This window comes from Mustela nigripes, chromosome 9 (assembly GCF_022355385.1).
Source record: "Mustela nigripes isolate SB6536 chromosome 9, MUSNIG.SB6536, whole genome shotgun sequence".
Classification (NCBI taxonomy): domain Eukaryota; kingdom Metazoa; phylum Chordata; class Mammalia; order Carnivora; family Mustelidae; genus Mustela; species Mustela nigripes.
This window is the reverse complement of record NC_081565.1, coordinates 20632826-20656211: the sequence shown is the minus strand read 5'-3', so window position 1 is coordinate 20656211 and position 23386 is coordinate 20632826. Positions and strand designations below refer to the sequence as shown.

At 38.4% G+C, this 23386-nt stretch overlaps 1 protein-coding gene across 3 annotated transcripts in view; it reads left to right on the top strand.

The window, feature by feature from the left end:
* KIAA1958 (KIAA1958 ortholog) overlaps positions 1-23386 on the top strand; it is a 160946-nt gene that overhangs the window by 62438 nt on the left and 75122 nt on the right. For all 3 annotated transcript variants that reach the window (XM_059411046.1, XM_059411047.1, XM_059411045.1), the window contains exon 2: positions 20519-21713. In XM_059411046.1, coding sequence (XP_059267029.1) covers positions 20543-21713 — 1171 coding nt within the window. In that variant the 5' untranslated portion in view covers positions 20519-20542. The remainder of the gene's footprint in view (positions 1-20518; positions 21714-23386) is intronic.

Below are 23386 nucleotides of genomic sequence, written 5' to 3'. Positions count from 1 at the left end.
GTCCGTTGCCTTCCCTTCCCCTTCCCCTGCATTTTCCCCCTCCCTTCTGATTTTTTTTTTATGTTATCTCTGTAGCCAAAGCGGGGCTCAAACTCACAACCCTGAACTCAAGAATTGCATGCTGTACGGTCTGAGAGCAGCCAGGTACCCCTGTGGGTCAGTTTTCAATAATGTATAATTTTAATTAAAGATGATGTATCCTTACTAAAGGAATTTTAGCTAGTGAATATTCTGCTTGGATTGTTGACCCATTTCCCTTCTCTGACTTGCTGCCATGCTTCATGCAGCCCTGGATGTGAGTGGACAGGAGTTGTATCTGTTGTCACTGGTTGGTCAGGAAGTAGGGGGGCAGGGGAGACACACAATGCTAGAGTTGAGCTGACAGGTGGCAGAGCAGGTGAGTAGCATATTTCAAAACAGAGAATTCATGAGAACTCAGTTGAGTTGTTCATTTAGTATATAATCATTTGATTTTTGTTTAATATTTATGAATACCTTACCCTTGTCAGGTTTTGTTGAGGGTGCTGAAATCACAATGTTAGCCAAGGTTTCTGCCCTCCAGTAGTCTGCAGTTAGTGCTTATACAGGATTATGGGGTAAGAAGATGCCTGGCAAATAACTGCTTAGCCCTTGAGCAGTGTATTTGTATAAAGATCCCCAACTCCTAAAAAAATTTAGAGATCTAATTCTGGAATTTGGGCTTCAGTTGGGAGAATGGTAATGCCACTTAAAGAGATATTAATTAGGGAAACATTAGGGAGTATTTTTCTGCTAACTAGATGCACAGACATGGGTCAAAATATCATCTAGTGAGATCTAGTGAGATGGTACCATGAGAAAAGTGTCAATTTTGAAGATCAGAAGAGCCAGTGACAAAAATTGAGAAGTAGCAGTAGGAATGCAAGGTGGGTCAACACTGAGAAATCTGCAGGTGTAACTTTTTTTTTTTTTTAAGATTTTATTTATTTATTTATTTATTTGAGAGAGAGAAGGAGTGGGGGAGGGGCAGAGGAAGAGGGAGAAGCAGACTCCCCGCTGAGCAGGGAGCCTGCTTCGCACAGCCCTATAGGGCTTGATCCCAGGACTTTGGGATCACGACCTGAGCCACCCAGGTGCCCCTGCAAGTGTAACTTTTAAAGTGACAAAGAAAAAAGAAGATCAAATGTATATTTGACTAAATACTTGATAAAATTCAACATCCTTTACAATTAAGAAACTGGACAATATTTTTAACATAGTTAAGGAGATTTGTTAGGAACAAATAACTAATAATCATAATTAAACACCAGAAGCTTTACCCATAATAGTTAGGAATTAGAAAGCAATTTTGAAAAGTAGAGATAGTGAGAAGGGATTTGCCTTCCTAAATGTAAAACTGTATTCAGCTATAGGGATTTTAAATGATGCAGTATTAATTATAAAACAGATAAATAGATCAATAAACCAGAATATAAACTCTAGAAACATATGGGAAAGGACATTTTTGTGCTTTTACAAAGGGACTATGATCAACTAAAACCATATCAAGTTTTAAATTCCTTTGCATTTTTCAGGGAAATGGTCTCATTCCCTCCCTCTTGTATGTTTTCTAAAACAAATGCCCTGGCTCCAGATTGGATGGTTACCAGTGCCCTGAAATTTAAGCCACTTTGATGTCTGTTCAGAACTTCTAAAATATTTCTTTATGAGGAAAACTAGGTTATTCACATTCCTACCCCATGTCACTGACTCATCATCTCATCTGAAACAATGATACTAATTTTAGTACTCAGCCATGCTTATTCCTAAAAATGAGAGTCTAAGTGGAGGACTATTAATATGATATACACATAGTAGCTTCAAAATTTCATTCCCGTGAGCAAATGTTTCACAATAATAAGAAAGACCGGTCTTCCCTTTAACTGAGAACCAGTAAGGATAAAAGAATTACTTTATATATTTTAGAAATGTATCCACATATAAGAATAAATAATTGTTATATCCATGTTTATAAACTTATTAAAACATTTAAGATGTTAATTTAAGGCTTATCCACTGTGAATAGAGAAAGTACATCTCTATCTGAATGTTTCTTTTTTTTTCTACAAGCTTAAGAAGAATAGTGATAATATAAACAAGAAGTTTTGTAAAACCTAGTTATTTTGGAAACCAGTGACTAGAGAAGAATTCTTAGAATTGAACCTGTCCTGCAGATTCCTCTGCATAAAAATGTGAAGGACACTTTGGAGCCAAAGATGATTTGGACTTTAGCAGCTGAGGAGGTAGTAATGCCATTTATTGAAATATTAATTTAGATATAAATTGTCAGGATATGTATCTGTTAAGATTCATAGGGGTAGATGAAAACAAAACATTGTGTAGTGAGACAGTAATTTGATTTTTTTTTCTTGTTTTGTTTTTTTTTGTTTTTTGAGACAATAATTTGAGAAGACTGCCAGGACCACTGTAAATTCTAGTTGTTGGTTGTTGTTTTTTTAAAGATTTTATTTATGTATTTATGTATGAGAGAGAGAGTGAGCTAGTTGGGGGAGGAGCAGAGGGAAAGGGATAAGCAGACTCTGCACTGAATGGGAGGCCCAACACCATACTTGATCCCAGGACCTCAAGGTCATGAGCTGAACCAAAACCAAGAGCTGGACACTTAACCAGCTGAGCCACCCAGGTGCTTCTCACTAGTTCACCCTGGTGAACTAGTTTTAAAGTTCAAAAAGAGGATGATGAGCCCCAGCAAAGGAAACTGAGAAATGGCAGAGTGTATTGGAACCCAAGGAAAGAGAGGATTTTAGGTTAGGCAGAGAATAGCTGTTTGAGCTGCTGAGAAGCCAAGAGAAGAGAAATTAAGGAATTTGAAATTCTTTGAAATTCTTGATGTGAAGGTTATTGGTGATCTTAATTAGAGCAGTTCCAGTGGAGAGGCATGTATATTTTCACATTGTTTTCTGAAATCTGGGATCAGCCTGCCTTTAGTTCATATATTGAGATGGAGTTGTATTTCCAGCATCTAGGACAGTTTTCACTATAAGACACTGCTACTCAAGTCTTAGAAAATTCTATCAGGAGAATAAGGGTATGTAAATTCAAAGGTAGCTAAAAATGTTAACATCACCCACTTTGAGATAGAATTTTCAGTTTTTCCATTTATAATACTTCTTTGAGTGGGCTGTAAAAAGCATGAACCATTGTGTCGAATCATGCTCACTGATGGGAAAACCACTTTAAAATGTAATTTGATAATTACAAATGGAATAATTTGTATGAATGGAATGCCATTAATTAATTTTAATCCTTTTCTAGTAGTAGGTAGTACAAACTTATGCTCAGTGTAAATTGTAGAAATTAAAAATATGAATAATTGGGGAGTCATTAAGAATTCTGAGGTATTTGTGGTTATTTTAGATGCATTAATATATTTTTTAAAGATTTTATTTTATGTATTTGAGAGAGAGCATGAGTGGGGTGAGGGGGGCAGAGGGGGAGGGAGAAGCAGACTCCCTGCTGGTTAAGGAGCCTTATGTGGGGCTCAGTCCCAGGACCCCAGGATCATGACCTGAGCCAAAGGCAGATGCTTAGCTGACTGAGCCACCCAGGTTCTCCCCTAGATGCATTAATATTTTTGAAAGCATTTTTTTACATAATACCAAATTATTGACTAAGATTGAAATCAATAAGGGAGGCAAACCATAAGAGATTCTTGATTATAGGAAACAAACTGAGAGTGGGTGGAGGGGAGGTGGGTGGGAGGATGGAGGAACTGGATGATGGGCATTAAGGGGGGCACTTGAAGCAGTGAGCACTGGTTGTTATATGCAGCTGATACATCACTAATTCTACCTCTGAAACTGATAGAGTACACTATATGTTCATGAAATTGATTTTAAATTAAAAAATATTGACTAAGTTTAAGGTGTTTGTTTTCCTTGACAGTAGGAATTTTGTTAAGAAATTTTTTAAGGTGGGGGCAGGGGCAGATGGAGAGGGAGAGAAAGAATCCCAAGCAGGCTGAGTGTGGATCCTGACATGGAGCTCCATCCCACAACCCTGAGATCATGACCCGAGCTGAAATCAAGTGTTGGTGGCTCAACCGATTGAGCCAGCCAGGCACTCCTAAAAATAATTTTTATTTATTTATTTATTTATGATTTTATTGATTTTGAGAGTGAGAGAGCATGAGCCAGAGGGAGGGGCAGTGGGAGAAGCAGATTCCCACTGAGCAGGGAGCCCAGTGCGAGGCTCCGTCCCAGGACCCCAGGATCATGACCTGAGTCGAAGGCAGATGCTCAACTGACTGACCCACTTAGGTTGCCCCCTAAAAATTATTTTTAATAATGAATTTGTTTTTTTGGCAAATGCATAATGCATAATAGCTTCCATGATATAAATGTGTATTTCAAGTTAAAATTTCTACTGGATCAGTTTCTGAAAGAGATGGTGAACACCATTTGTTAGGAGGATGTAAGTGAACTTACGTTCTACTGTGGTGAAATGGATAGAGCAAGAAGTACTTTGGGAAGTTGGGTCTATTATGCTGACCTCTGTGTGGGATGCTAGAATGTTTCAGAATAGTTGCTAAGAGTAGGTATATCATGGAATTCCAGAAGTTTTCTGAGTTTCTTTGCTTGTACTTGAATTACTTGGAAATTTCTTCTCTCCTTCTGCCCTTTCCCACTTTCTTCGTGAACTCCTATGGATCCTTCAGTTCTTGGTTTAAATACTACTTTCTCAGATTCCCCCAAATAGAATAAGTCTTTCTAGTTTTATGCTTTCTTAGCATAAACTAGATAAAGTAGATTGTCTTTGCAGAATTTTTGTCAAAATTGCAACAAAATTATTTCTTGTATAGTTAATTGTCCCATTCCACCCTGAGTCCTTGAGTTCCATATAGGCATGACTTCCTTATTCATGACAGTATTCTAGTGCTTAGTAGCCTAATGTCATTCAATATTTGTGAATGAAAGGATGCCACTGAAAAGGCCATATGATTTCTGTTAAAAGAAACTCTGGGACCAAAGTTTTCAGGTGGCTGCAGAGTAATAGATCCTACAGTTGGTCTCAGACCTATTTGCATGATTCCCAGGGATGTCTGGGTAGCTAGGCCTTGTTCTGTACTGCTGCTCTAAATTTAGTGTTCACTTTGATGGATCTGTGTTAGTCTAAGGAATCTGAGTAAGTTAAATGGGGACCTTATTCTTTTTTTTTTTTTTTAAAGATATTATTTATTTTTTTGTTAGACAGAGATCACAAGTAGGAAGAGAAGCAGGCAGAGAGAAAGGAGGAAGCAGGTTTCCCACCGAGCAGAGAGCCTGATGCAGGGCTCGATCCCAGGACTCTGAGATCATGACCTGAGCCTAAGGCAGAGACTTAACCCACTGAACCAGGTGCCTCTGGGGACCTTATTCTTGACTGGGAATACCATAACATGTTGGATGTTCTCTAGATCTCATTCTTCCACAGGTATACTGTGCCCAATTGTATGCTCTCTATAGTTATATTGTAGACCATCGAAAGGGGGAAAAGCCTCTAATTTAGGTGAAATATTATCAAGTGATTGTTCTAAGCATTTTACAGTATGAATTAGTTTATTCCTTAAAATGGCACTATGAGGTTGGGGTTATTCTTTTTCATAATTTTACAGATTAGGAAACTAAGGTACAGAGAGGTAAAAGGTAACTTGCCCAAGGTCACATAGCAAATGGCAGAGTTAGGATTTAAATTCAGTCTGTCTGGCAGTGGAGTCTATGCACTTAACCTCTGCACTCTCCCATCTTACATGAAAGTGGTCCCTCATGCACATCCAGAATAGTTTGTGTGCAGGATTTCTTCTGTTTTATGCATATTAAGATGGGGCTTGAAGGAAAGCAGTTGAGCCCTTCTGGGAGACTCAGAAGCTTTTATCTATATCAGTCAGTGGAGAATGTTGCTGATACTCTGCTTTCTAACTGAGTGACCTGATTTCCTTCTGTAGCCATTTTCCTATAAATCATACTTCATCTCTCAGGCAACCTGAGCATTGACACTTGCCAAATGGTGTCTATGCAATCATACTTTAAGTTCATACATTTAATTCTTTTTCATCTTAATTTCTTATATAAATGGCCAGAGAAATAGAAACATAGGGGAAAAAATGTCACTGCTGAGATAGAGGAAGTTAGCCATGAATTGGCAAGGTAAGACACCCTTTCATCCCCTCAAGGAACCTCCTACCAGATTTGAGTAAATTCCTGAATGAGCTCAAACTCCTTGAGCTCAGCATTCACAGGGCTATTGTTAGTGTTGTTTTGTATATTCAGTTTTTATTTTCTGTGTTATGGTTGTGCAGAAATGTTGATAGCTGTTTTGTATTTATAGTGCATAATTCCACGGCACCTGGGTGGCTCAGTGGATTAAGCCTCTGCCTTCGGCTGAGGTCATGATCTAAGTGTCCTGGGATCCAGCCCCATGTTGGGCTCTCTGCTTGGTAGGGAGCCTGCTTCTGCCTCTCCCTATTCCTGCCTCTCTGCCTATTTGTGATCTCTCTCTCTCTCTGTGTCAAATAAATAAATAAAATCATTTTAAAAAATACAGTGCATCATTCCTTTTATCAGTCTCTTTATACTGATCTATATCCAATTGTCTATTCAGTACCTTCTTTGGGATGTCCTAAAAGCACCTTACAGTCACATGACAAAAATCAAACCTTTTCTCAGTGGTCAAGTCAGAATCTATATAACTTCTTTCTTCCTCCCACCTTCTTTATCCAATCTTTCATCTTTACCTCTTGAGTTTCAAATCTGTCACCTTTCCCTCCCTCTGCTACTATTAAAGGTAGATTACCATTATATCTTACCTGAATTGCTACAGTGTGTCTCCTAATTGGATTTCTGCCTCTAGTCTTGATTTCTTCAACTGTAATTAGAATGATGATTCTAAGGTCACTTTCTTGCTTACAGCCATGTAATACTTTTAAATTATCTCTATATAAAGTCAGGGACACCTGGATGGCTCAGTTGGTTAAACATCTACTCTCAGTTCAGGTCATGGGATTGAGCCCTGATCAGGAATGGAAAAGAAAGGAAGATGGCAGATCTGTTAGAAAATAACAGGTAAATTGGTGTGAATTTAAAAAAGAAAGAAAGAAAGAAAATTGGTGTGAATTGCTTTTGAGGGATGAGGGCAAAAAGAGACTAGGCCAATTCCCAGGTTTCTATCTCAGGAGCCATAATAGATTTGTTCTCAAGATAAACATCATAAAAGAAGAGCAAATATATATGTCAGAAGTGATGAGTTACTCAATTTTCTTTAATAAGGCAGTGAACTCAGGAATCACTGATTTTGAGGTATAACATGAATACTCATACATACAAAAACCTCTCAACCTATAGACCAGCATAAGTACACCTTTCTATGAACAGTATGTCCTGTCTGACTTTGGAGAATCACTTAAGGTAATTATAAAATAATTTTTTTTAGGGGTACCTGGGTGGCTCAGTCGGGTAAGCATCCACTTCTTCATCTCAGCTCAGGTCTTGATCTCAGGATCGTGATTTCAAAGCCCCGTATTGGTCTTCACCCTGGGCATGGAGACTACTTAAAAAAAAAAAAAAAAAAAAAAAAGGAAAGAATTTTTTTTCTCTTCCCAAGTGGAAACCATTTTAATTGACTGTCAAAGTCATTCTAGTTATTCTAGGCTTTCTGAGAAAGAGTATAAAATATGTGACTTCAGAGATTTTCAAGTGGTCCACCTTATTCCTTGAGTCAAACATAAAGTGTCACCTGTCACCCATTCTATAAATAAATATGTATTAGACATTGTGAAGCATTGACCTGACCCCTAGAAAGAGAAGGGTGACAAAGACACATTCTATATCATCACAGAGCTTATCTTCTAAGAAAAAAGAAAAAATAATTTCAATGAAGCATGGCAAGTGCTACAACAGAGATAGAATAAGGTGTTACAGGAACATAAGGCAGGGGTATCTAACTTAGACCAGCATGAGTCCGGGATGGTTACCTAAAAAACCTAATGACATGCAAGTTGAGAACAAAAGGATGCATAAAAGTCCGGGAGAAGCAGGAAAAGTAGACCTGTATGAAGGCCCAGAAGATACTGAGGAAATGGAAGTTGTTTGGTATCACTGAATGGAAGAACAGGGTTATGTCTGAAAACGTAGGCAAGGGCCTGATTATAATGGTCTTATAGGATATGTAAAAGACTTTTGACTTTATTATGGAGATAATTTTTTATTTTTTTTAAAGATTTTATTTATTCATTTGACAGAGAGGGATCGCAAGTAGGCAGAGAGGCAGGCAGAGAGAGAGAGGGGGAAGCAGGCTACCCACTGAGCAGAGAGCCCGATGCGGGGCTCCATCCCAGGACCCTGAGATCATGACCTGAGCAGAGGCTTTAACCCATGAGCCACCCAGGAGCCCCTAGAGATAATTTTTTTAAATATTTTGTTTATTTATTTGAGAGGAGACTGTGATGAGCACTGGGGGAGGGGGAGAGGGAGACGCCAACTCTCTGTGGAACAGAGAACCTGATAAAGGGCTTAATCCCAGGACCCACTCCAATCTCTGTCTTTGGTTTCACAGGGCTTTTCCCTGTCTTCAGGGAGATGTCTCCTCACAAGGACACCAGTCATAGGGATTAGGGGTACATTCTACCCATCTATGACTTCATAGAAACTTAACTACAATTACATCTGCAATTACAAGTTACCTAGTAGGTAACATTCTGAGGTACTTGGATTTAGGACTAAAGTGTATCTTTTTGGGGAGGGGGAGGGAACAGTTCAGTCTATAACCCAGTATTTAGCATATACCAGGTACTTAATAGATATTTACTGAATTGGAATATAAATGAAATATGTATTATATATTCATGATATAGAATTAAAAGCTTTTTTTTATTATGATTTTTAAGTTTGCTAGGTACAAAGTATCTTTTAGATTTGTCTGTTTCTAAAAATTATATCATGGACTATATAGTACTTGTAACATTTGAAATTTAAGAAATATATTATCTTAAAGTAAAAGCACATATTATATAGTCTGAATTCTTTATTTGCAAGTTCACTTTCAATGCTTGTACTAATTTATATAACTTACAGATATTTTTTTTTAAACAATAGATGGATTTTTGACAGCTCTTTCTTCCCTTGGGTCCTGTCCCCATAGTTTAATAAAACCACCCTTTAAAATTTTTTTTTAAATTTATTTTTAATTTTTATTTCTTCTAAAGATTTTATCTATTTATTTGACAGAGAGAGAGAGATCACAAGTAGGCAGAGAGGCAGGCGGAGAGAGAGGAGGAAGCAGGCTCCCTGCTGAGCAGAGAGCCCGATGCGGGGCTTGATCCCAGGACCCTGAGACCATGACCCGAGCCAAAAGCAGAGGCTTTAACCCACTGAGCCACCTAGACACCCCTTTATTTTTATATCTTTTTAGTGTTCCAGAATTCATTGTTTATGCAGCACACCCAGTGCTCCATGCAGTATGTGCCCTCCATAATACCCCCACCAGGCTAGCCCAAACCCCCACCCTTCTCCCCTCCAAAACCCTCAGTTTGTTTCTCAGAGTCCACAGTCTCTCATGGTTCGTCTCCCCCTCCAATTTCCCTCAACTCACTTCTCCTCTCCATCTCCACATGTCCTCCGTGTTATTTCTTATGCTCCACAAATAAGTGAAACCATGTGATAATTGACTCTCTCTGTTTGACTTATTTCACTTAGCATAATCTCTTCCAGTCCCATCCATGTTGATACAAAGGTTGGGTATTCATCCTTTCTGATGGAGGCATAATACTTCATTGTATATATGAACCTTATCATCTTTGTCCACTCGTCCATTGAAGGGCATCTTGGTTCTTTCCACAGTTTGGTGACTGTGGCCATTGCTGCTATGAACATTGGGGTACAGATGGCCCTTCTTTTCACTACATCTGTATCTTTGGGGTAAATACCCAATAGTGCATTTGCAGGATCATGGGGAAGCTCTATTTTTAATTTCTTAAGGAATCTCTACACTGTTTTCCAAAGTTAAAACCATCCTTTTTACACCCACCCCATCCCCCAAAAAAGATGAGTATTATATTCTGGAAAGCACATTTTAGGCCTCAGTAGGAATAAATATGCTTTCCCTGACCTTTAACTGTATTTTTTAAAAAGATTTTATTTATGGGGTGCCTGGTTGGCTCAGTGGGTTAAAGCCTCTGCCTTCGGCTCAGGTCATGATCCCAGGGTCCTGGGATCGAGCCCCACATCGGGCTCTCTGCTCAGTAGGGAGCCTGCTTCCTCCTCTCTCTCTGCCTGCCTCTCTGCCTACTTGTGATCTCTGTCTGTCAAATAAATAAATAAAATTTAAAAAATAAAAAATAAAAGATTTTTATTTATTTATTTGACACAGAGAGAGATCACAAGTAGCTAGAGAGGCAGGCAGAGAGAGAGGAAGGGAAGCAGGCTCCCTGCTGAGCAGAGAGCCCAAAGCAGGTCTCGATCCTTGGACCCTGGGATTATGCCGAGATGATGTTAGACACCCAACCGACTGAGCCACCCAGGGGCCCCTTTAAATGTATTTTTAAAGTGGCATCTTCTTTCTGTATTTTATTGTGCATTAATGTTGGAACTTTTTTCTTTAGATTTTTTAGTAGAATTTTCCAGTTCTTTGAATATTTTTCTGTATTTAGCATATATAGTAAATTGCATCCTTAAATGAAAATACAGGGAAAGCCGGCTTATATGAAACACTTTTTAGATGCTAAGAGTTGTAGTTAATAGAAAAAATAAAATAGGAAGTGTATGTCATTCTCAGTAAATATAAAAACACAGTAATCTTATTTCTAGTTTTTCAAAGGAGCCCTACTTCCCATGGTTTTATTTTCTTTTGTTTCTAGCTTTGTTAGTCACTGATTTGTTAGTTGAGACATTGTCAGTGCTTCTTAGACCATCCCCAGATTTCCTTAGATAGTGTTGAAAGTTACATAGGGGATCTGCTGAAAGAAGGTAGCACTGTTGAATGTGTTTAAGTTTGATGGATAGCTTCACCATTCCTGGATTATTTATATTCCATTAGCAATTGATGGAGTCCAGTTTATCAAATTTTTTATGGTTTGTGCATTTTGCTTCCTAAGACACCTTTACCTGCCCCAAGGTGACAGAGATACTATCCTATGATTTCTTCTGGAATTTTTCTAGTTTTAGGTTTTAGATTTGTTTTGTTTGTTTGTTTTTAAGTAGGCTCCATATCCAGGGTGGAGCCCAATGAGGGGCTTGATCTCACAACTGTGAGATCAAGACCTGAGCTGAGATGGGGATGTGGCACTCCGCTGACTGAGCCATCGAGGCACTGTTCTAGATTTAGGTCTGTGATCCATTTTGAGTTAATTTTTATGTGTAGTTTAACTGACGATTGTTTTTTAATGGCTGTCCAATTGATTTAGCATTGTTTTTTGAAAAAAATTTCCTTTCCTATTGCATTGCCTTTGGCTTTTGAAGAAAATCAGTTGACCAAATATGTGTGGGTTTGTTTCTGCACACTCATTCTATTCCATTGATATATGTATCTTTTCTTTTGACAGTACTCCATGATCTTGATTACTGTTTGGTTGAAATTACTCAAAGCTTTGAAATCCGGTGTAATGAGTTTTCCAACTTTATCCTTATTTAAAGATTTTGCTTTGATTTTCCAGATCTTTTGCATTTCCATATAAATCTTAAATCAGTTTATCTATTTCTTCTAAAAAAGCCAACTAGAATTTTGTTTGGAATTGTATTGAATGTATAGATCAGTTCGGAATAATAGCAACCTAACTATATTGAATCTTCCAATCTACAAATACAGTATTTATCTCTATATTGACATCACATTTAATTTCTCTTAGCCATGTTTTGTAGTTTTTAGTATAGAAGTCTTGGATACTTTTGTTAGACTTATTCCTAGGTGTTTAATATTTTTGATACTATTCTAAATAGAATTTTTAAACATTTAATTTTCTAATGTTTCATTGCTAGTGCATAGAAAATAATTGATTTTTTAAGACTATTAATCTTGTACCTGATTACTTTACCAATAAATTTATTTATGAGTTCTAGCAGTTTCATGCCTCTGGAATTTTCAACATAAACAGCAGTATCATCTACATTTAAATACAGTTTTACTTCTTCTGGTTAAGTTTTCTTTTATTTCTTTTTATGGAATTATTTCAGTGTTACAGTGTTGAATAAAAGTGATGGAAGAGCATTCTTATCTTACTCCTGATCTTGAGAAAAAGCAATTCAGTTTTTTATATTAAGTTTAATATTAGCTGTAGATTTTTTATAGATAACCTTTATCAGCTTGAGGAAGTTCTATTATTAGCTTACTAAGAGTTTTTAATTGTTAATGAATATTTAATTTTGTCAGATGCTTTGTCTGCATCTATTAAGATGATCATGTCATGGTTTTTCTCCTGTGGACTGTTAATATGTTGAATTATATTGGTTGATTTTTGAATGTTCAGCCAACTTTACATTCCTAGGGTAACTCTTACTTGGTCATGATGTATTACCAATTTTATATATTGTTGGATTCATTTTGCTAATGTTTTGTAAAGGATTATTACATAAAATAAGGAATGTTGATCTGTAATTTTCTTTATGGTAATATTTTTGTCAGGTTTTGGTAGTAGGGTTATGCCGGTCTCCTTAAACAAGTTGGATAATGTTCCCTTCTCTTCCTATTTTTTTAAAATATTTGTGTAATTTTGGTATTATTTCTACCTTGAAAGTGTGATAGAGTTTACTAGTGAAATCTTTCTTTTTCTTTATTTTTTAAAGATCTTTTTATTTATTTGAAAGAGAGAGAGACACAGAGCAAGCATGAGCTGGCAGCAGTTGGAGGGGGGGGGTTGTTGATGGGCAGAGGGAGAGGGAAAAGGAGACTCTCTGCAGAGGAGGGAGCCTGACACCCAGCTGGGTCTCAGGACCCTGAGATCATGACTTGAGCTGAAGGCAGACATTTGCCTGAGCCTCCAGGTGCCCTGCAGTGAAATCTTTCTTTTGGAGAAGGTTTTTTTTTTTTTTTTTTTAAAACATTCAGCTTCTTTTATAGATATATGGCTACTAAGATTTTTTTTTCCCTTGTGTCAGTTTTGTCATCCACAAGCAATTGATATTTAGTGGTATTAAAACATCTGCAACACAAATCCTTTGAAAGGTTCAGAACTTTATAAAGAGGAACTATAAGGGCTGTGTGTCAGATTGTTGTAACTGAAGTGAGATAAAACCTAACTAGACATTCACTGATATTTGTCTAGTAACTCATTTTGTCAGGTTTTGGAAAAGTGACATAATCTTTTCATATTCTTTTTTTTTTTTCCTAAAAAATTTTTCTGTCTTTTGAAAAAAGAACATTTTCATGGATCTTCCTTATACCCAGTGCTACCTTAAGTCATTTTTGGCCATAATATTATTTAAGTAGGTATAAACATAAAATTTATGATTATAGTTCTGAGATAGCTATAAACCAAAACAGTCCCACCAATTCAAACAAAGTTAAACTATAAAACCAACATAAACTCAAAATAACATGAATGTGATGGGGAATCAGATTTGAGATAATATCTTTTCTACTGTCACAGTGTTAGAGTATGTTATGTTAAAAGCATAGGCTCTGGAGTATGACCAAAGTTCAAATTTTGGCTCCACCACTGCTTTGTTCAAGTGACTTAGTTACTCATTTATAAAACAAGGATAATAATTTATTAGGATTATTGCTATAACTAGGATTTATTGGTATGTCAAGTCCTACAAGAGTGCTTGGCAATTAATAATTATTCAATAAATATTAGCTGTGATAATAACTAGTTTTATGTTATTCTACTGAAACCTTAATGATCAGTATTGGGTTTATTTTTTGTTTATTTTTTTTTTAAAGTATTTATTTGAGAGGGAGAGAGAGCTTAAGTAGGGGGGCAGCAGAGGGAGAGGGAGAGCTGAGCAGGGAGCCTGACATGGGCTGGATTCCAGGACCTGGGATCATGACCGGAGCGGAAGGCAGATGCTTTTAACCGACTGAGCCATCAGGGCGCCCCTAGTGTTGGGTTTAGTAGTAGAAAGTCTGACTCTATATTTAATGGCTTTCTGATTTTGACTTTAATAATGTAAATACTAATATATAGAATGTCGCCTTGCCTAAGTTAACATACAGTGTGGTAATAATTTCATAGCTTTGTTTGCTAATCTAGGATAAGCAAATTTCATACTTAACCTAAACTCTGCTAGTCAGGACTCTGAGTTTTGGGTTTTTTCTGTTGTTGTTGTTTTTTTTTTTTAATTTTATTTTTTAAATTTATTTTCAGCATAACAGTATTCATGATTTTTTTTTACCACACCCAGTGCTCCATGCAGTCCGTGCGCTCTATAATAATACCCACCACCTGGTACCCCAACCTCCCACCCCTTCCGCCACTTCAAACTTCTCAGATTGTTTTTCAGAGTCCATAGTCTCTCATGATCACCTCTCCTTCCAATTTCCCCCAACTCCCTTCTCCTCTCTAACTCCCCATGTCCTCCATGCTATTTGTTATGCTCCACAAATAAGTGAAACCGTATAATAATTGACTCTCTCTGCTTGACTTATTTCACTCAGCATAATCTCTTCCAGTCCCATCCATGTTGTTACAAAAGTTGGGTATTCATCCTTTCTGATGGAGGCATAATACTCCATAGTGTATATGGACCACACTTTCCTTATCCATTCGTCCATTGAAGGGCATCTTGGTTCTTTCCACAGTTTGGCGACCGTGGCCATTGCTGCTATAAACATTGGGGTACAGATGGCCCTTCTTTTCACGACATCTGTATCTTTGGGGTAAATACCCAGGAGTACAATTTTGCAGGGTCATAGGGAAGTTCTATTTTTAATTTCTTGAGGAATCTCCACACTATTCTCCAAAGAGGCTGCACCAACTTGCATTCCCACCAACAGTGGAAGAGGGTTCCCCTTTCTCCACATCCCCTCCAACACATGTTGTTTCCTGTCTTGTTAATTTTGGCCATTCTAACTGGTGTAAGGTGATATCTCAATGTGGTTTTAATTTGAATCTCCCTGAGCGCTAGTGATGATGAACATTTTTTTCATGTGTCTGATAGCCATTTGTATGTCTTCATTGGAGAAGTGTCTGTTCATATCTTCTGTCCATTTTTTGATATGATTGTCTGTTTTGTGTGTGTTGAGTTTGAGGAGTTCATTATAGACCCTGGATATCAGCCTTTTGTCTGTACTGTTGTTTTGTTTTTAAGATTTATTTATTTATTAGAGTGAGTGAGCAGGGACAAGAGGGTAGAGGGAGAGGAAGAGACAGATTCCCGAGCAGACTGCCGGCTAATGTGGGTCTTGATGCAGAGCTTGATCTTATGACCCTGAGATCACCACCTGAGCCAAAACAAAGAATTGGAAATTCAACTGACTGAGCCACCCAGGCATCCCTCTTTGAATTTGTTTTTAATCAAGTGTCACATGATAACTCTGTAAAGCTGAGTGTCTAATCTAATCATTGCCCATAATCAGATATGAGAAATACTATCTGAAGTTATTTTTATTTCTTGAAAATGTAGAAAAGGCATTATTTTTTCAGTGTAGACCTCATCATCAGACTGTTGAAGCAAATCAGTAGATTCTAGAACTTATTTTTAGCAGCTCAGAAATACCTTAATTGTCTTCTTACTGATACAGTTTTGTATTAAATATAGAATGTATTGCAATATATTGATAGCTATTCCTTGTTGGCTTGGACTCAATCCATTTAATTACCCTAAATATCAGCAGATTATGCTCTCATAACTACATTGGTTAACATTGGTTGCCTGGCTGAAATATATTAATAATGATACTGGAAAAATATTTTCATTTTATGATACTTAAGAAAAGTTTAAGAGCCTCTTCATGAGATTGCTAGTGAATTTCAGAATGTAATAAAAGTGACTTATGATTACTATCTATTGATTCTTAAAGGTTGCTGGTTATTACAGAATTAAGTGGATAAGCTTTTAACAAAATTTAAAATTTTATCTATTTTGTCTTATAATTTTTTTTCTGGCTTGTGGTACCTTCAGCAAAGGTACTATTTTACTACTGTATAGTAGCTCTTACCTGAACAGTAAGTTCTTTGGAGTTCCGCATGCTTATATAATTTTGTGTTTTGATTCTGCCACATTTTTACATATTTGAACTGTTACATCTTCATTCAGATATTGTGTCATAATGTATATTATTTTCTTTCTATGAACATATATTTATTTCAGCTCTTTTATTTTCTCATTACTCTGTGACACTTAAAGTGGTGTATTGTTTCAGTATCACATATGCCATTTTCATGATGTCAAATCATGATGGCTGTCATTTGCAAATTATTAATGCAAAAGACAAGTTTTATATTTATATTTGCTAAAAAAGAAACAGCATGAACAGGCTTCCCAACAAATTGAAAGTTGAATCATGTCACTTTAGGTGATTATGGACAATAATGTGAATATAGATACGAAGGCAGTATTTGGATCTAAGGTGATTATTTAGATGATTCATCATATGCTTATATTAATCATATTTTTACTAGAATAAAAATGAAAACAGTTGGGGCACCTGGGTGGCTCAGTGGGTTAAAGCCTCTGCCTTCAGCTCCGGTCATGATCTCAGGGTCCTGGGATTGAGCCCCACATCGGGCTCTCTGATTAGCAGGGAGCCTGCTTTCCCCTCTCTCTCTCTGCCTACTTGTGATATGTCTGTCAAATAAATAAATAAAATCTTTAAAAAATAAATAAAAGCCAGGGATGGGGGCACCTGGGTGGTTCAGTTGTTAAGCATCTGCCTTTGGCTCAGGTCATGATCTCAGGGTCCTGGGATTGAGCCCCGCATTGGGCTGCTTGTTCAGCGGAAAGCCTGCTTCTCCCTCTCTTGCTGTGTCTTTCTCTGTCAAATAAATAAATAAAATCTTTAAACAATAAAAATAAATAAAAACTAGAGATGAATATTATTTTTTGTATATCAGTAATTGAGTTCAGTGGCTTAAGCAAGATCAGGACCTTATATTTCATTATGTAACAAAGAATCCTAGATAGTTCAGAGTTGATGTAGTGGCTGTATGATGTCAACAGGGATCCAAGCTCCTTCTGGGTGTTCTCTCCCATCCTTAAGTTCTTACTTCATGTTCCCACTGTGGCCTCAGGAGCTCCAGCCATCATGTCCTTATTCCAGGCAGAAAGAAAGGGAAGGACAAAGGGAAAAAGGCAAAAAGGCCAAAATCAGACATGTCGCTCAGTGACTTTTATTTATATGTTATTGGCTGGAACTGTGTCATATGACAATTCCTATTTAAAAGGAAGCTGGGAACTGTGTTTTAGGTGATCATATTGCTGCCCCAATAAACTAGGACTCTCTGTAAGGAAAAAGAATGGATACTGGGTAGGCAGATGGTCTCTGCCATACCAATTTTAAGAAAGCTTAAAAAACAAACATCAAAAACCTCAGTCTTTTTTTTTTTTTTAACCAAGCTTTTTATTTTAATTCCGATATAGTTAGCATACAGTATATTTGGTTCAGAGGTACAGTGTAATGATTCAGCAGTTCTGTACATTACTCAGTGCTCATTGGGATAAGTGTTCCAGTCTTTCTCTTTTATCTGCATTTTTACTTTAAAGTTATATAAAAGGAATATAAATAAAATAAGTCCCTAACTTCCTAAAGTATGAAGGGAACATACAGATCATATAGTCCTGACATTTTAGCTTAGAGGTAATTAGTGACTTGTCTTAGGCCACAGACATCGGTTCCAGGCTGGAACTGAAGTTCCTAACTCTTACACCAGTCACTGGTCTTCCCATTTACTGGGCCACTTCATAAAATCTGGTAGCTCACTTACTACTCTCCTGTGTACAAGACAGCTGTGATTTGGGACTACTGGGGAGAAGTATTCTCTGTTTGCTTTAGTGATTACAATAAAAGCGATAGGAGGAAATTTCATGTTCTTATATGAGGGTGTTGTTTATTTTGTTAGTGTTGATGGCACTGCCAGTATTTATATGTGTATTAATTAGTTCTTTTTTTATTCATCGTTTTTGTGTTTTGTTTTTTAAAGATTTTATTTATTTATTTGACAGACAGAGATCACAAGTAGGCAAAGAGACAGGCTCCCCGCTGAGCAGAGCCCGATGATGCAGGGCTCAATCCCAGGACCTTGGGATCATGACCTGAGCCGAAGGCAGAGGCTTAACCCACTGAGCCACCCAGGCACCCCTATTAATTCATTCTTTATTTATTCATCATTAACAATGGCTTATAAGGTCATAAGAGCAGGGCCATATCATGTTAATATCTCTGTCCCCAACTAGGACCTAATTGAAGAATGAAAAATTATAGCCCCTTATACTAAAAGCTTAAAAATAAATAAAAAGTTTAAAAAATAATGGTTCCTGTCCTCAGGGAATTCTCAGTGAAGTTTGAGAGACAGACACGAATGGCACTGATAATAGTACAGAGATAAGAGATGATAGAAATACAAGTGAAGAGTGAAGAAGTAAATAAATATCTGAGACTGAAAGGAGGTCTATAAAGACTTCAAGAGGAGGTGGTCCCAAGTTCAGTTTTGAAAAGTTTTCCAGATGAAGAAAGAAGAGGGCTGCATATCACACCAAAGAACACGTTTTTTATTTGTTTGTTTGTTTGTTTTTAAGGATTTTGCTTATTTTTGCTTATTTGCTTATTTGATAGACAGAGCCAGAGAACATAAGCAGAGGGAATGGCATAAGGACAGGGAGAAGCAGACTGTACACTGAGCCGGGAGCCCAATGCAGGGCTTGATCCCAGGACCCTGGGATCATGTCCTGAGCCAAAGGCAGATGTTTAACCATCTGAGCCACCCCGACCCCAACCCGCCCCCTTGCCCCAGAGAACGAGTTTTTAGAGGACCAGTGGGCATGAGAAACTGTTTAGAGAAGAGGAGACTGTGAGAAATATGGGAAAAGCCCATAGTAGTAGGAAATGAGGCTTGAGGGGTTGACTGTAGCCATGACCATGTCACAGAGGCCTCATAACATGTGAAAGGTTTTGAATTTACCTATTGATGGGGCACCGTGGAGGTTCAGATGTGTCCTTTTGTATGGCCACCTGACAATTACAGTTAGACCTTGGCACCTTAGTGTGGAGCCCACCTACAGTGAGACACCACTTTTCACTCACAGCTACAGATGAACAGGACAGACTAACCCATACATCAAGATCCTTGTTCCTCCCCTGCTCAGTTTTCCCCAGGATCTCCCCTTTATCAAAAACACACTTGACCATTCTGATCATATGCAGACTCCTCATGTCCCAGTTTGCTTTTCTTGCCCATCATGTTTTCCTCACTGTTACCCAGCCAAGGACCCATAACAAGTGATTCTTTTTGACCTCCGATCAATAAAGAATGGCTTACTCCTGTTTGGTAGATGATTATCCTTACGTGCCCGGGGGCTTAAATGGTGGAACAAACCAGACACATCTTTTTTCTTTCAAATGGTGAAATGAAAGGCAGTATTTCAGGAATTTCAGACAGCAGGGAGACAGATAGCCAGCTCCTAAGATTTGGTTATAGTCCTGGCACCTGACCTGGCCCACTCATCCTTGTTTCTGGTCTGCAAACTGCCTTTGCCCCTGACCCCAGGAGGCACACCCTAGTGGCTTTCCTCCTGGTCAAGTCTCCCTTCCCTGCTAAAGACTTTCTTTCTGCAGCTCTTAATTCTCTCCTTAGACTCTCAGTTACGTTATTTGTTTTCCACTGCCCAGCAGAGGATTGACTTCCTTTCTGTGACCCATCCTAGAATGGACCTAAACCTTTGTTGGTTCTACCTTTAGTAATGAAGTTTCTGATGGCAGAGGGTGAAGTCGGAAGTGCATACTCTTGGTTAATACAGATAAGGCACACATTTTATTATTATTATTTTTTAAGATTTTTATTTATTTATTTGACACCAGAAATCACAAGTAGACAGAGAGGCAGGCAGAGAGGGAGAGGAGGAAGCAGGCTCCCTGGTAAGCAGAGAGCCTGATGCGGGGCTCAATCCCAGGACCCTGGGATCATGACCTGAGCTGAAGGCAGAGGCTTTCACCCACTGAGCCACCCAGGCACCCCCACACATTTTATTATTAAGGAATTGAATAAACCTCTCTTTGTGACTTTGGAAGTAAAATATACCATGAAAAGGCTCACCTCTTTTTTTTTTTTTTTTAAAGATTATTTATTTATTTGATAGAGATCACAAGTAGGCAGAGAGGCAGGCAGAGAGGAAGGGAAGCAGGCTCCCCACTGAGCAGAAAGCCCAATGTGGGGCTCCATCCCAGGACCTGGGACCATGACCTGAGCCGAAGGCAGAGTCTTCAACCCACTGAGCCACCCAGGTACCCCAACTAGATACAGTTTTAAAGTACATTTCTTTTTTATGCCACATGATCATAGTTCAAGGAAATTGAAGTAAAAGAGATACGGGAATATCTTGGGTAATAATGGCTTCTTATTTTGATTATTTCCCTTTAGGAAGGACACTGCTGATCCTGTAACATGGAGGATTGCCTTCATACTTCATCTGAGAATCTGTCCAAATTGGTCAGCTGGGCCCACAGCCATGGGACCATTTGCAGCCTCATTCCAAACCTGAAACACTTGCTTTCGGAAGGTTCCCATGGGAACCTCACAGCAATGTGGGGCTGTAGTGCTGGCCATGCTTATCACTGGCCGCTGACAGCTACTTGCAGAGCTGGGTCCCAAGAAAGGGTCTGTTTCCAGGATAACAGAAGTTTTAACTCTGATAGTCCCAGTATAATTGGAGTACCCTCTGAGACACAAACTAGCCCTGTTGAAAGGTACCCTGGGAGACCTGTGAAAGCGAAGCTAGACTGTAATCGGACCAGAGACTCTTGTGACTTCTCTTATTGCAGTGAACCCTCTGAACTGGATGAAGCTGTAGAAGAATATGAAGATGAAAACACCCTGTTTGACATGGTTTGTGAGTCTTCTGTTACAGACGAGGATAGTGACTTTGAACCCCAAACCCAAAGGCCTCAAAGCATTGCTCGAAAAAGGCCTGGAATAGTCCCATCTTCTCTCCATTCCAGCTCTCAAGCTCAGATGGTTGATGAATGCAGCAATGATGTCATCATTAAGAAAATCAAACAAGAGATTCCTGAAGATTATTACATTGTGGCGAATGCAGAGCTGACTGGAGGGGTAGATGGACCAGCCCTTTCATTGACACAGATGGCAAAACCCAAGCCTCAGACTCATGCTGGTCCCTCCTGCATAGGGTCTGCTAAGCTGATTCCCCATGTGACATCTGCCATTGGCACAGAGCTAGACCCACATGGTGTGTCTGCATCCCCCTCTGTCATGTCCAGACCAATTGTCCAGAAGACTGCCAGGGTATCTCTGGCTTCACCAAACAGAGGACCCCCTGGTGCCCATGGTACCAGCCAGCAGGTGGCCATGCAGATGCCTGTGAGCACATCCCATCCTAACAAACAGATCAGCATCCCTTTGTCTGCACTGCAGCTGCCTGGACAGGATGACCAAGTTCCTTCTGAAGAGTTCCTGCCCCATCTGCCCAGCCAGGTTTCTTCCTGTGAGGTAGCTCTTTCTCCCTCAGTTAACACAGAGCCAGAAGTGAGTTCCAGTCAGCAGCAGCCCCCAGTCGCTCCAACCATAACCACTGAGGCCACAGCACAGTGCATACCAGGTATGGCACATGAGGTGACAGAGTCCCTCATCCACGCACATCAGAGAATTCTGCGCCGTCAGCACTTACAAAACCATTGGCTCAGTTTGCTAGGAATCAGGCCTTTATTATTCTCAGAAACATAGAAGTAATTAAATATATTCTATCCAGGTAATATTCTGAAGGAAATTCATCTGAGTTAAGGCCATCCGTCCAGTCAGTGTACTCTCAGGACACTGTAGGATTGTGCTGTTAATATTGCATGGCTAGATTTAAGGTTTGTATCTGATGTTAAGCTGAATAATTTTTATTTTTATTATTTTTTTTAGAAGATTTTATTCATTTTAGGGAGAGAGCAAGTTAGTAGGGGTGGGGAGCAGAGGGAGAGGGGAGACTCTTAACTCACTGAGCCACCCAGGTGCTGCAAGCTAAATAATTTTTGGTGTATTAATGTTATCTTTGAAAAGAATTTTTATGCTCTCCTATCGGTATCAAGATATTTGGTTGCTGTTGGAAGCCAAAATGACATGATGTTGGGTGTGTAATAACAATAGAACTGGTGCTTTTCCATTATTATTTATTTGTCTGAACCAACTTGGCCTTCCTGTTTATCTAGTTGGTGTGGCAGTTTAGAACAAGTATTTTAAAAGCAACAAATAATTCTAAAAGAAGTATTTTATCTTTTATCTCAAAATTTATTTATTTTTTATTTTTTTATTTTTTAAAGGTTTTATTTATTTATTTTACAGAGATCACAAGTAGTCAGAGAGGCAGGCGGCTGGGGGGAAGCAGGCTCCCTGCTGAGCAGAGAGCCCGATGCGGGGCTCGATCCCAGGACCCTGAGATCATGACCCAAGCAGAAGACAGAGGCCTTAACCCACTGAGCCACCCAGGCTCCCCTTATCTCAAACTTTAAAAGAGTCTGATAACTTACTTTCCTGGAGTACATGGGCCTAATTGGAATGGACTGAGAGGAGAGGGAAATAATTGTATGAGGCCTCTATCTAATTTTGACATTCTAATGTTCTCTGATTCTAAGATGTAGTATTTATTTAATCTGGGCTATTATTATATAACAAGGGTTTGGGTATCATGCATTTAGCTTCATTATTCAAATCTAATAAGCCAGAAGTAAACATGGACAAAGATGAACAGATATACAGAACGGAGTATATAGAAAGCAGAAATTTGTGGCACGTTTTGTTTTTTTTCATTTTAATGCCTCTCAAGGAAGTCATGTATTTTGGAAAAAGTTTCCTAGAAGCCTGCAGTACCTGTGCCTTTACCCAATTTATGATTTTGTTGACACAGTCATGGTATTATTAATAAGCTATAGAAGGAAAATATTCATATCCTCATTCAAAATAATGCTTTTCAGCTTATTCATTTTTCTTTCTTTTTAAAATAATAGCTTCATTGAGATTTAACTCACATACCATAAGATATACTCTTTAAAAATACACAGTTCAGTGGTTTTGGTATATTTACAGAGTTGTGCAACCGTCACCACTATCTAATTCAAAGCTCTGTTACCACCCCAAAAAGAAACCCATACCCATCAGCAGTCCCTCTTTTCTTCCTCCCAGACCATCAACCACTGATCTATTTTATGTTTCTATAGATTAGCCCATCCTGCACATTTCATATATGTGGAATCATAGCATGTGACTACCTTCTTGCACCTAGCATATTTT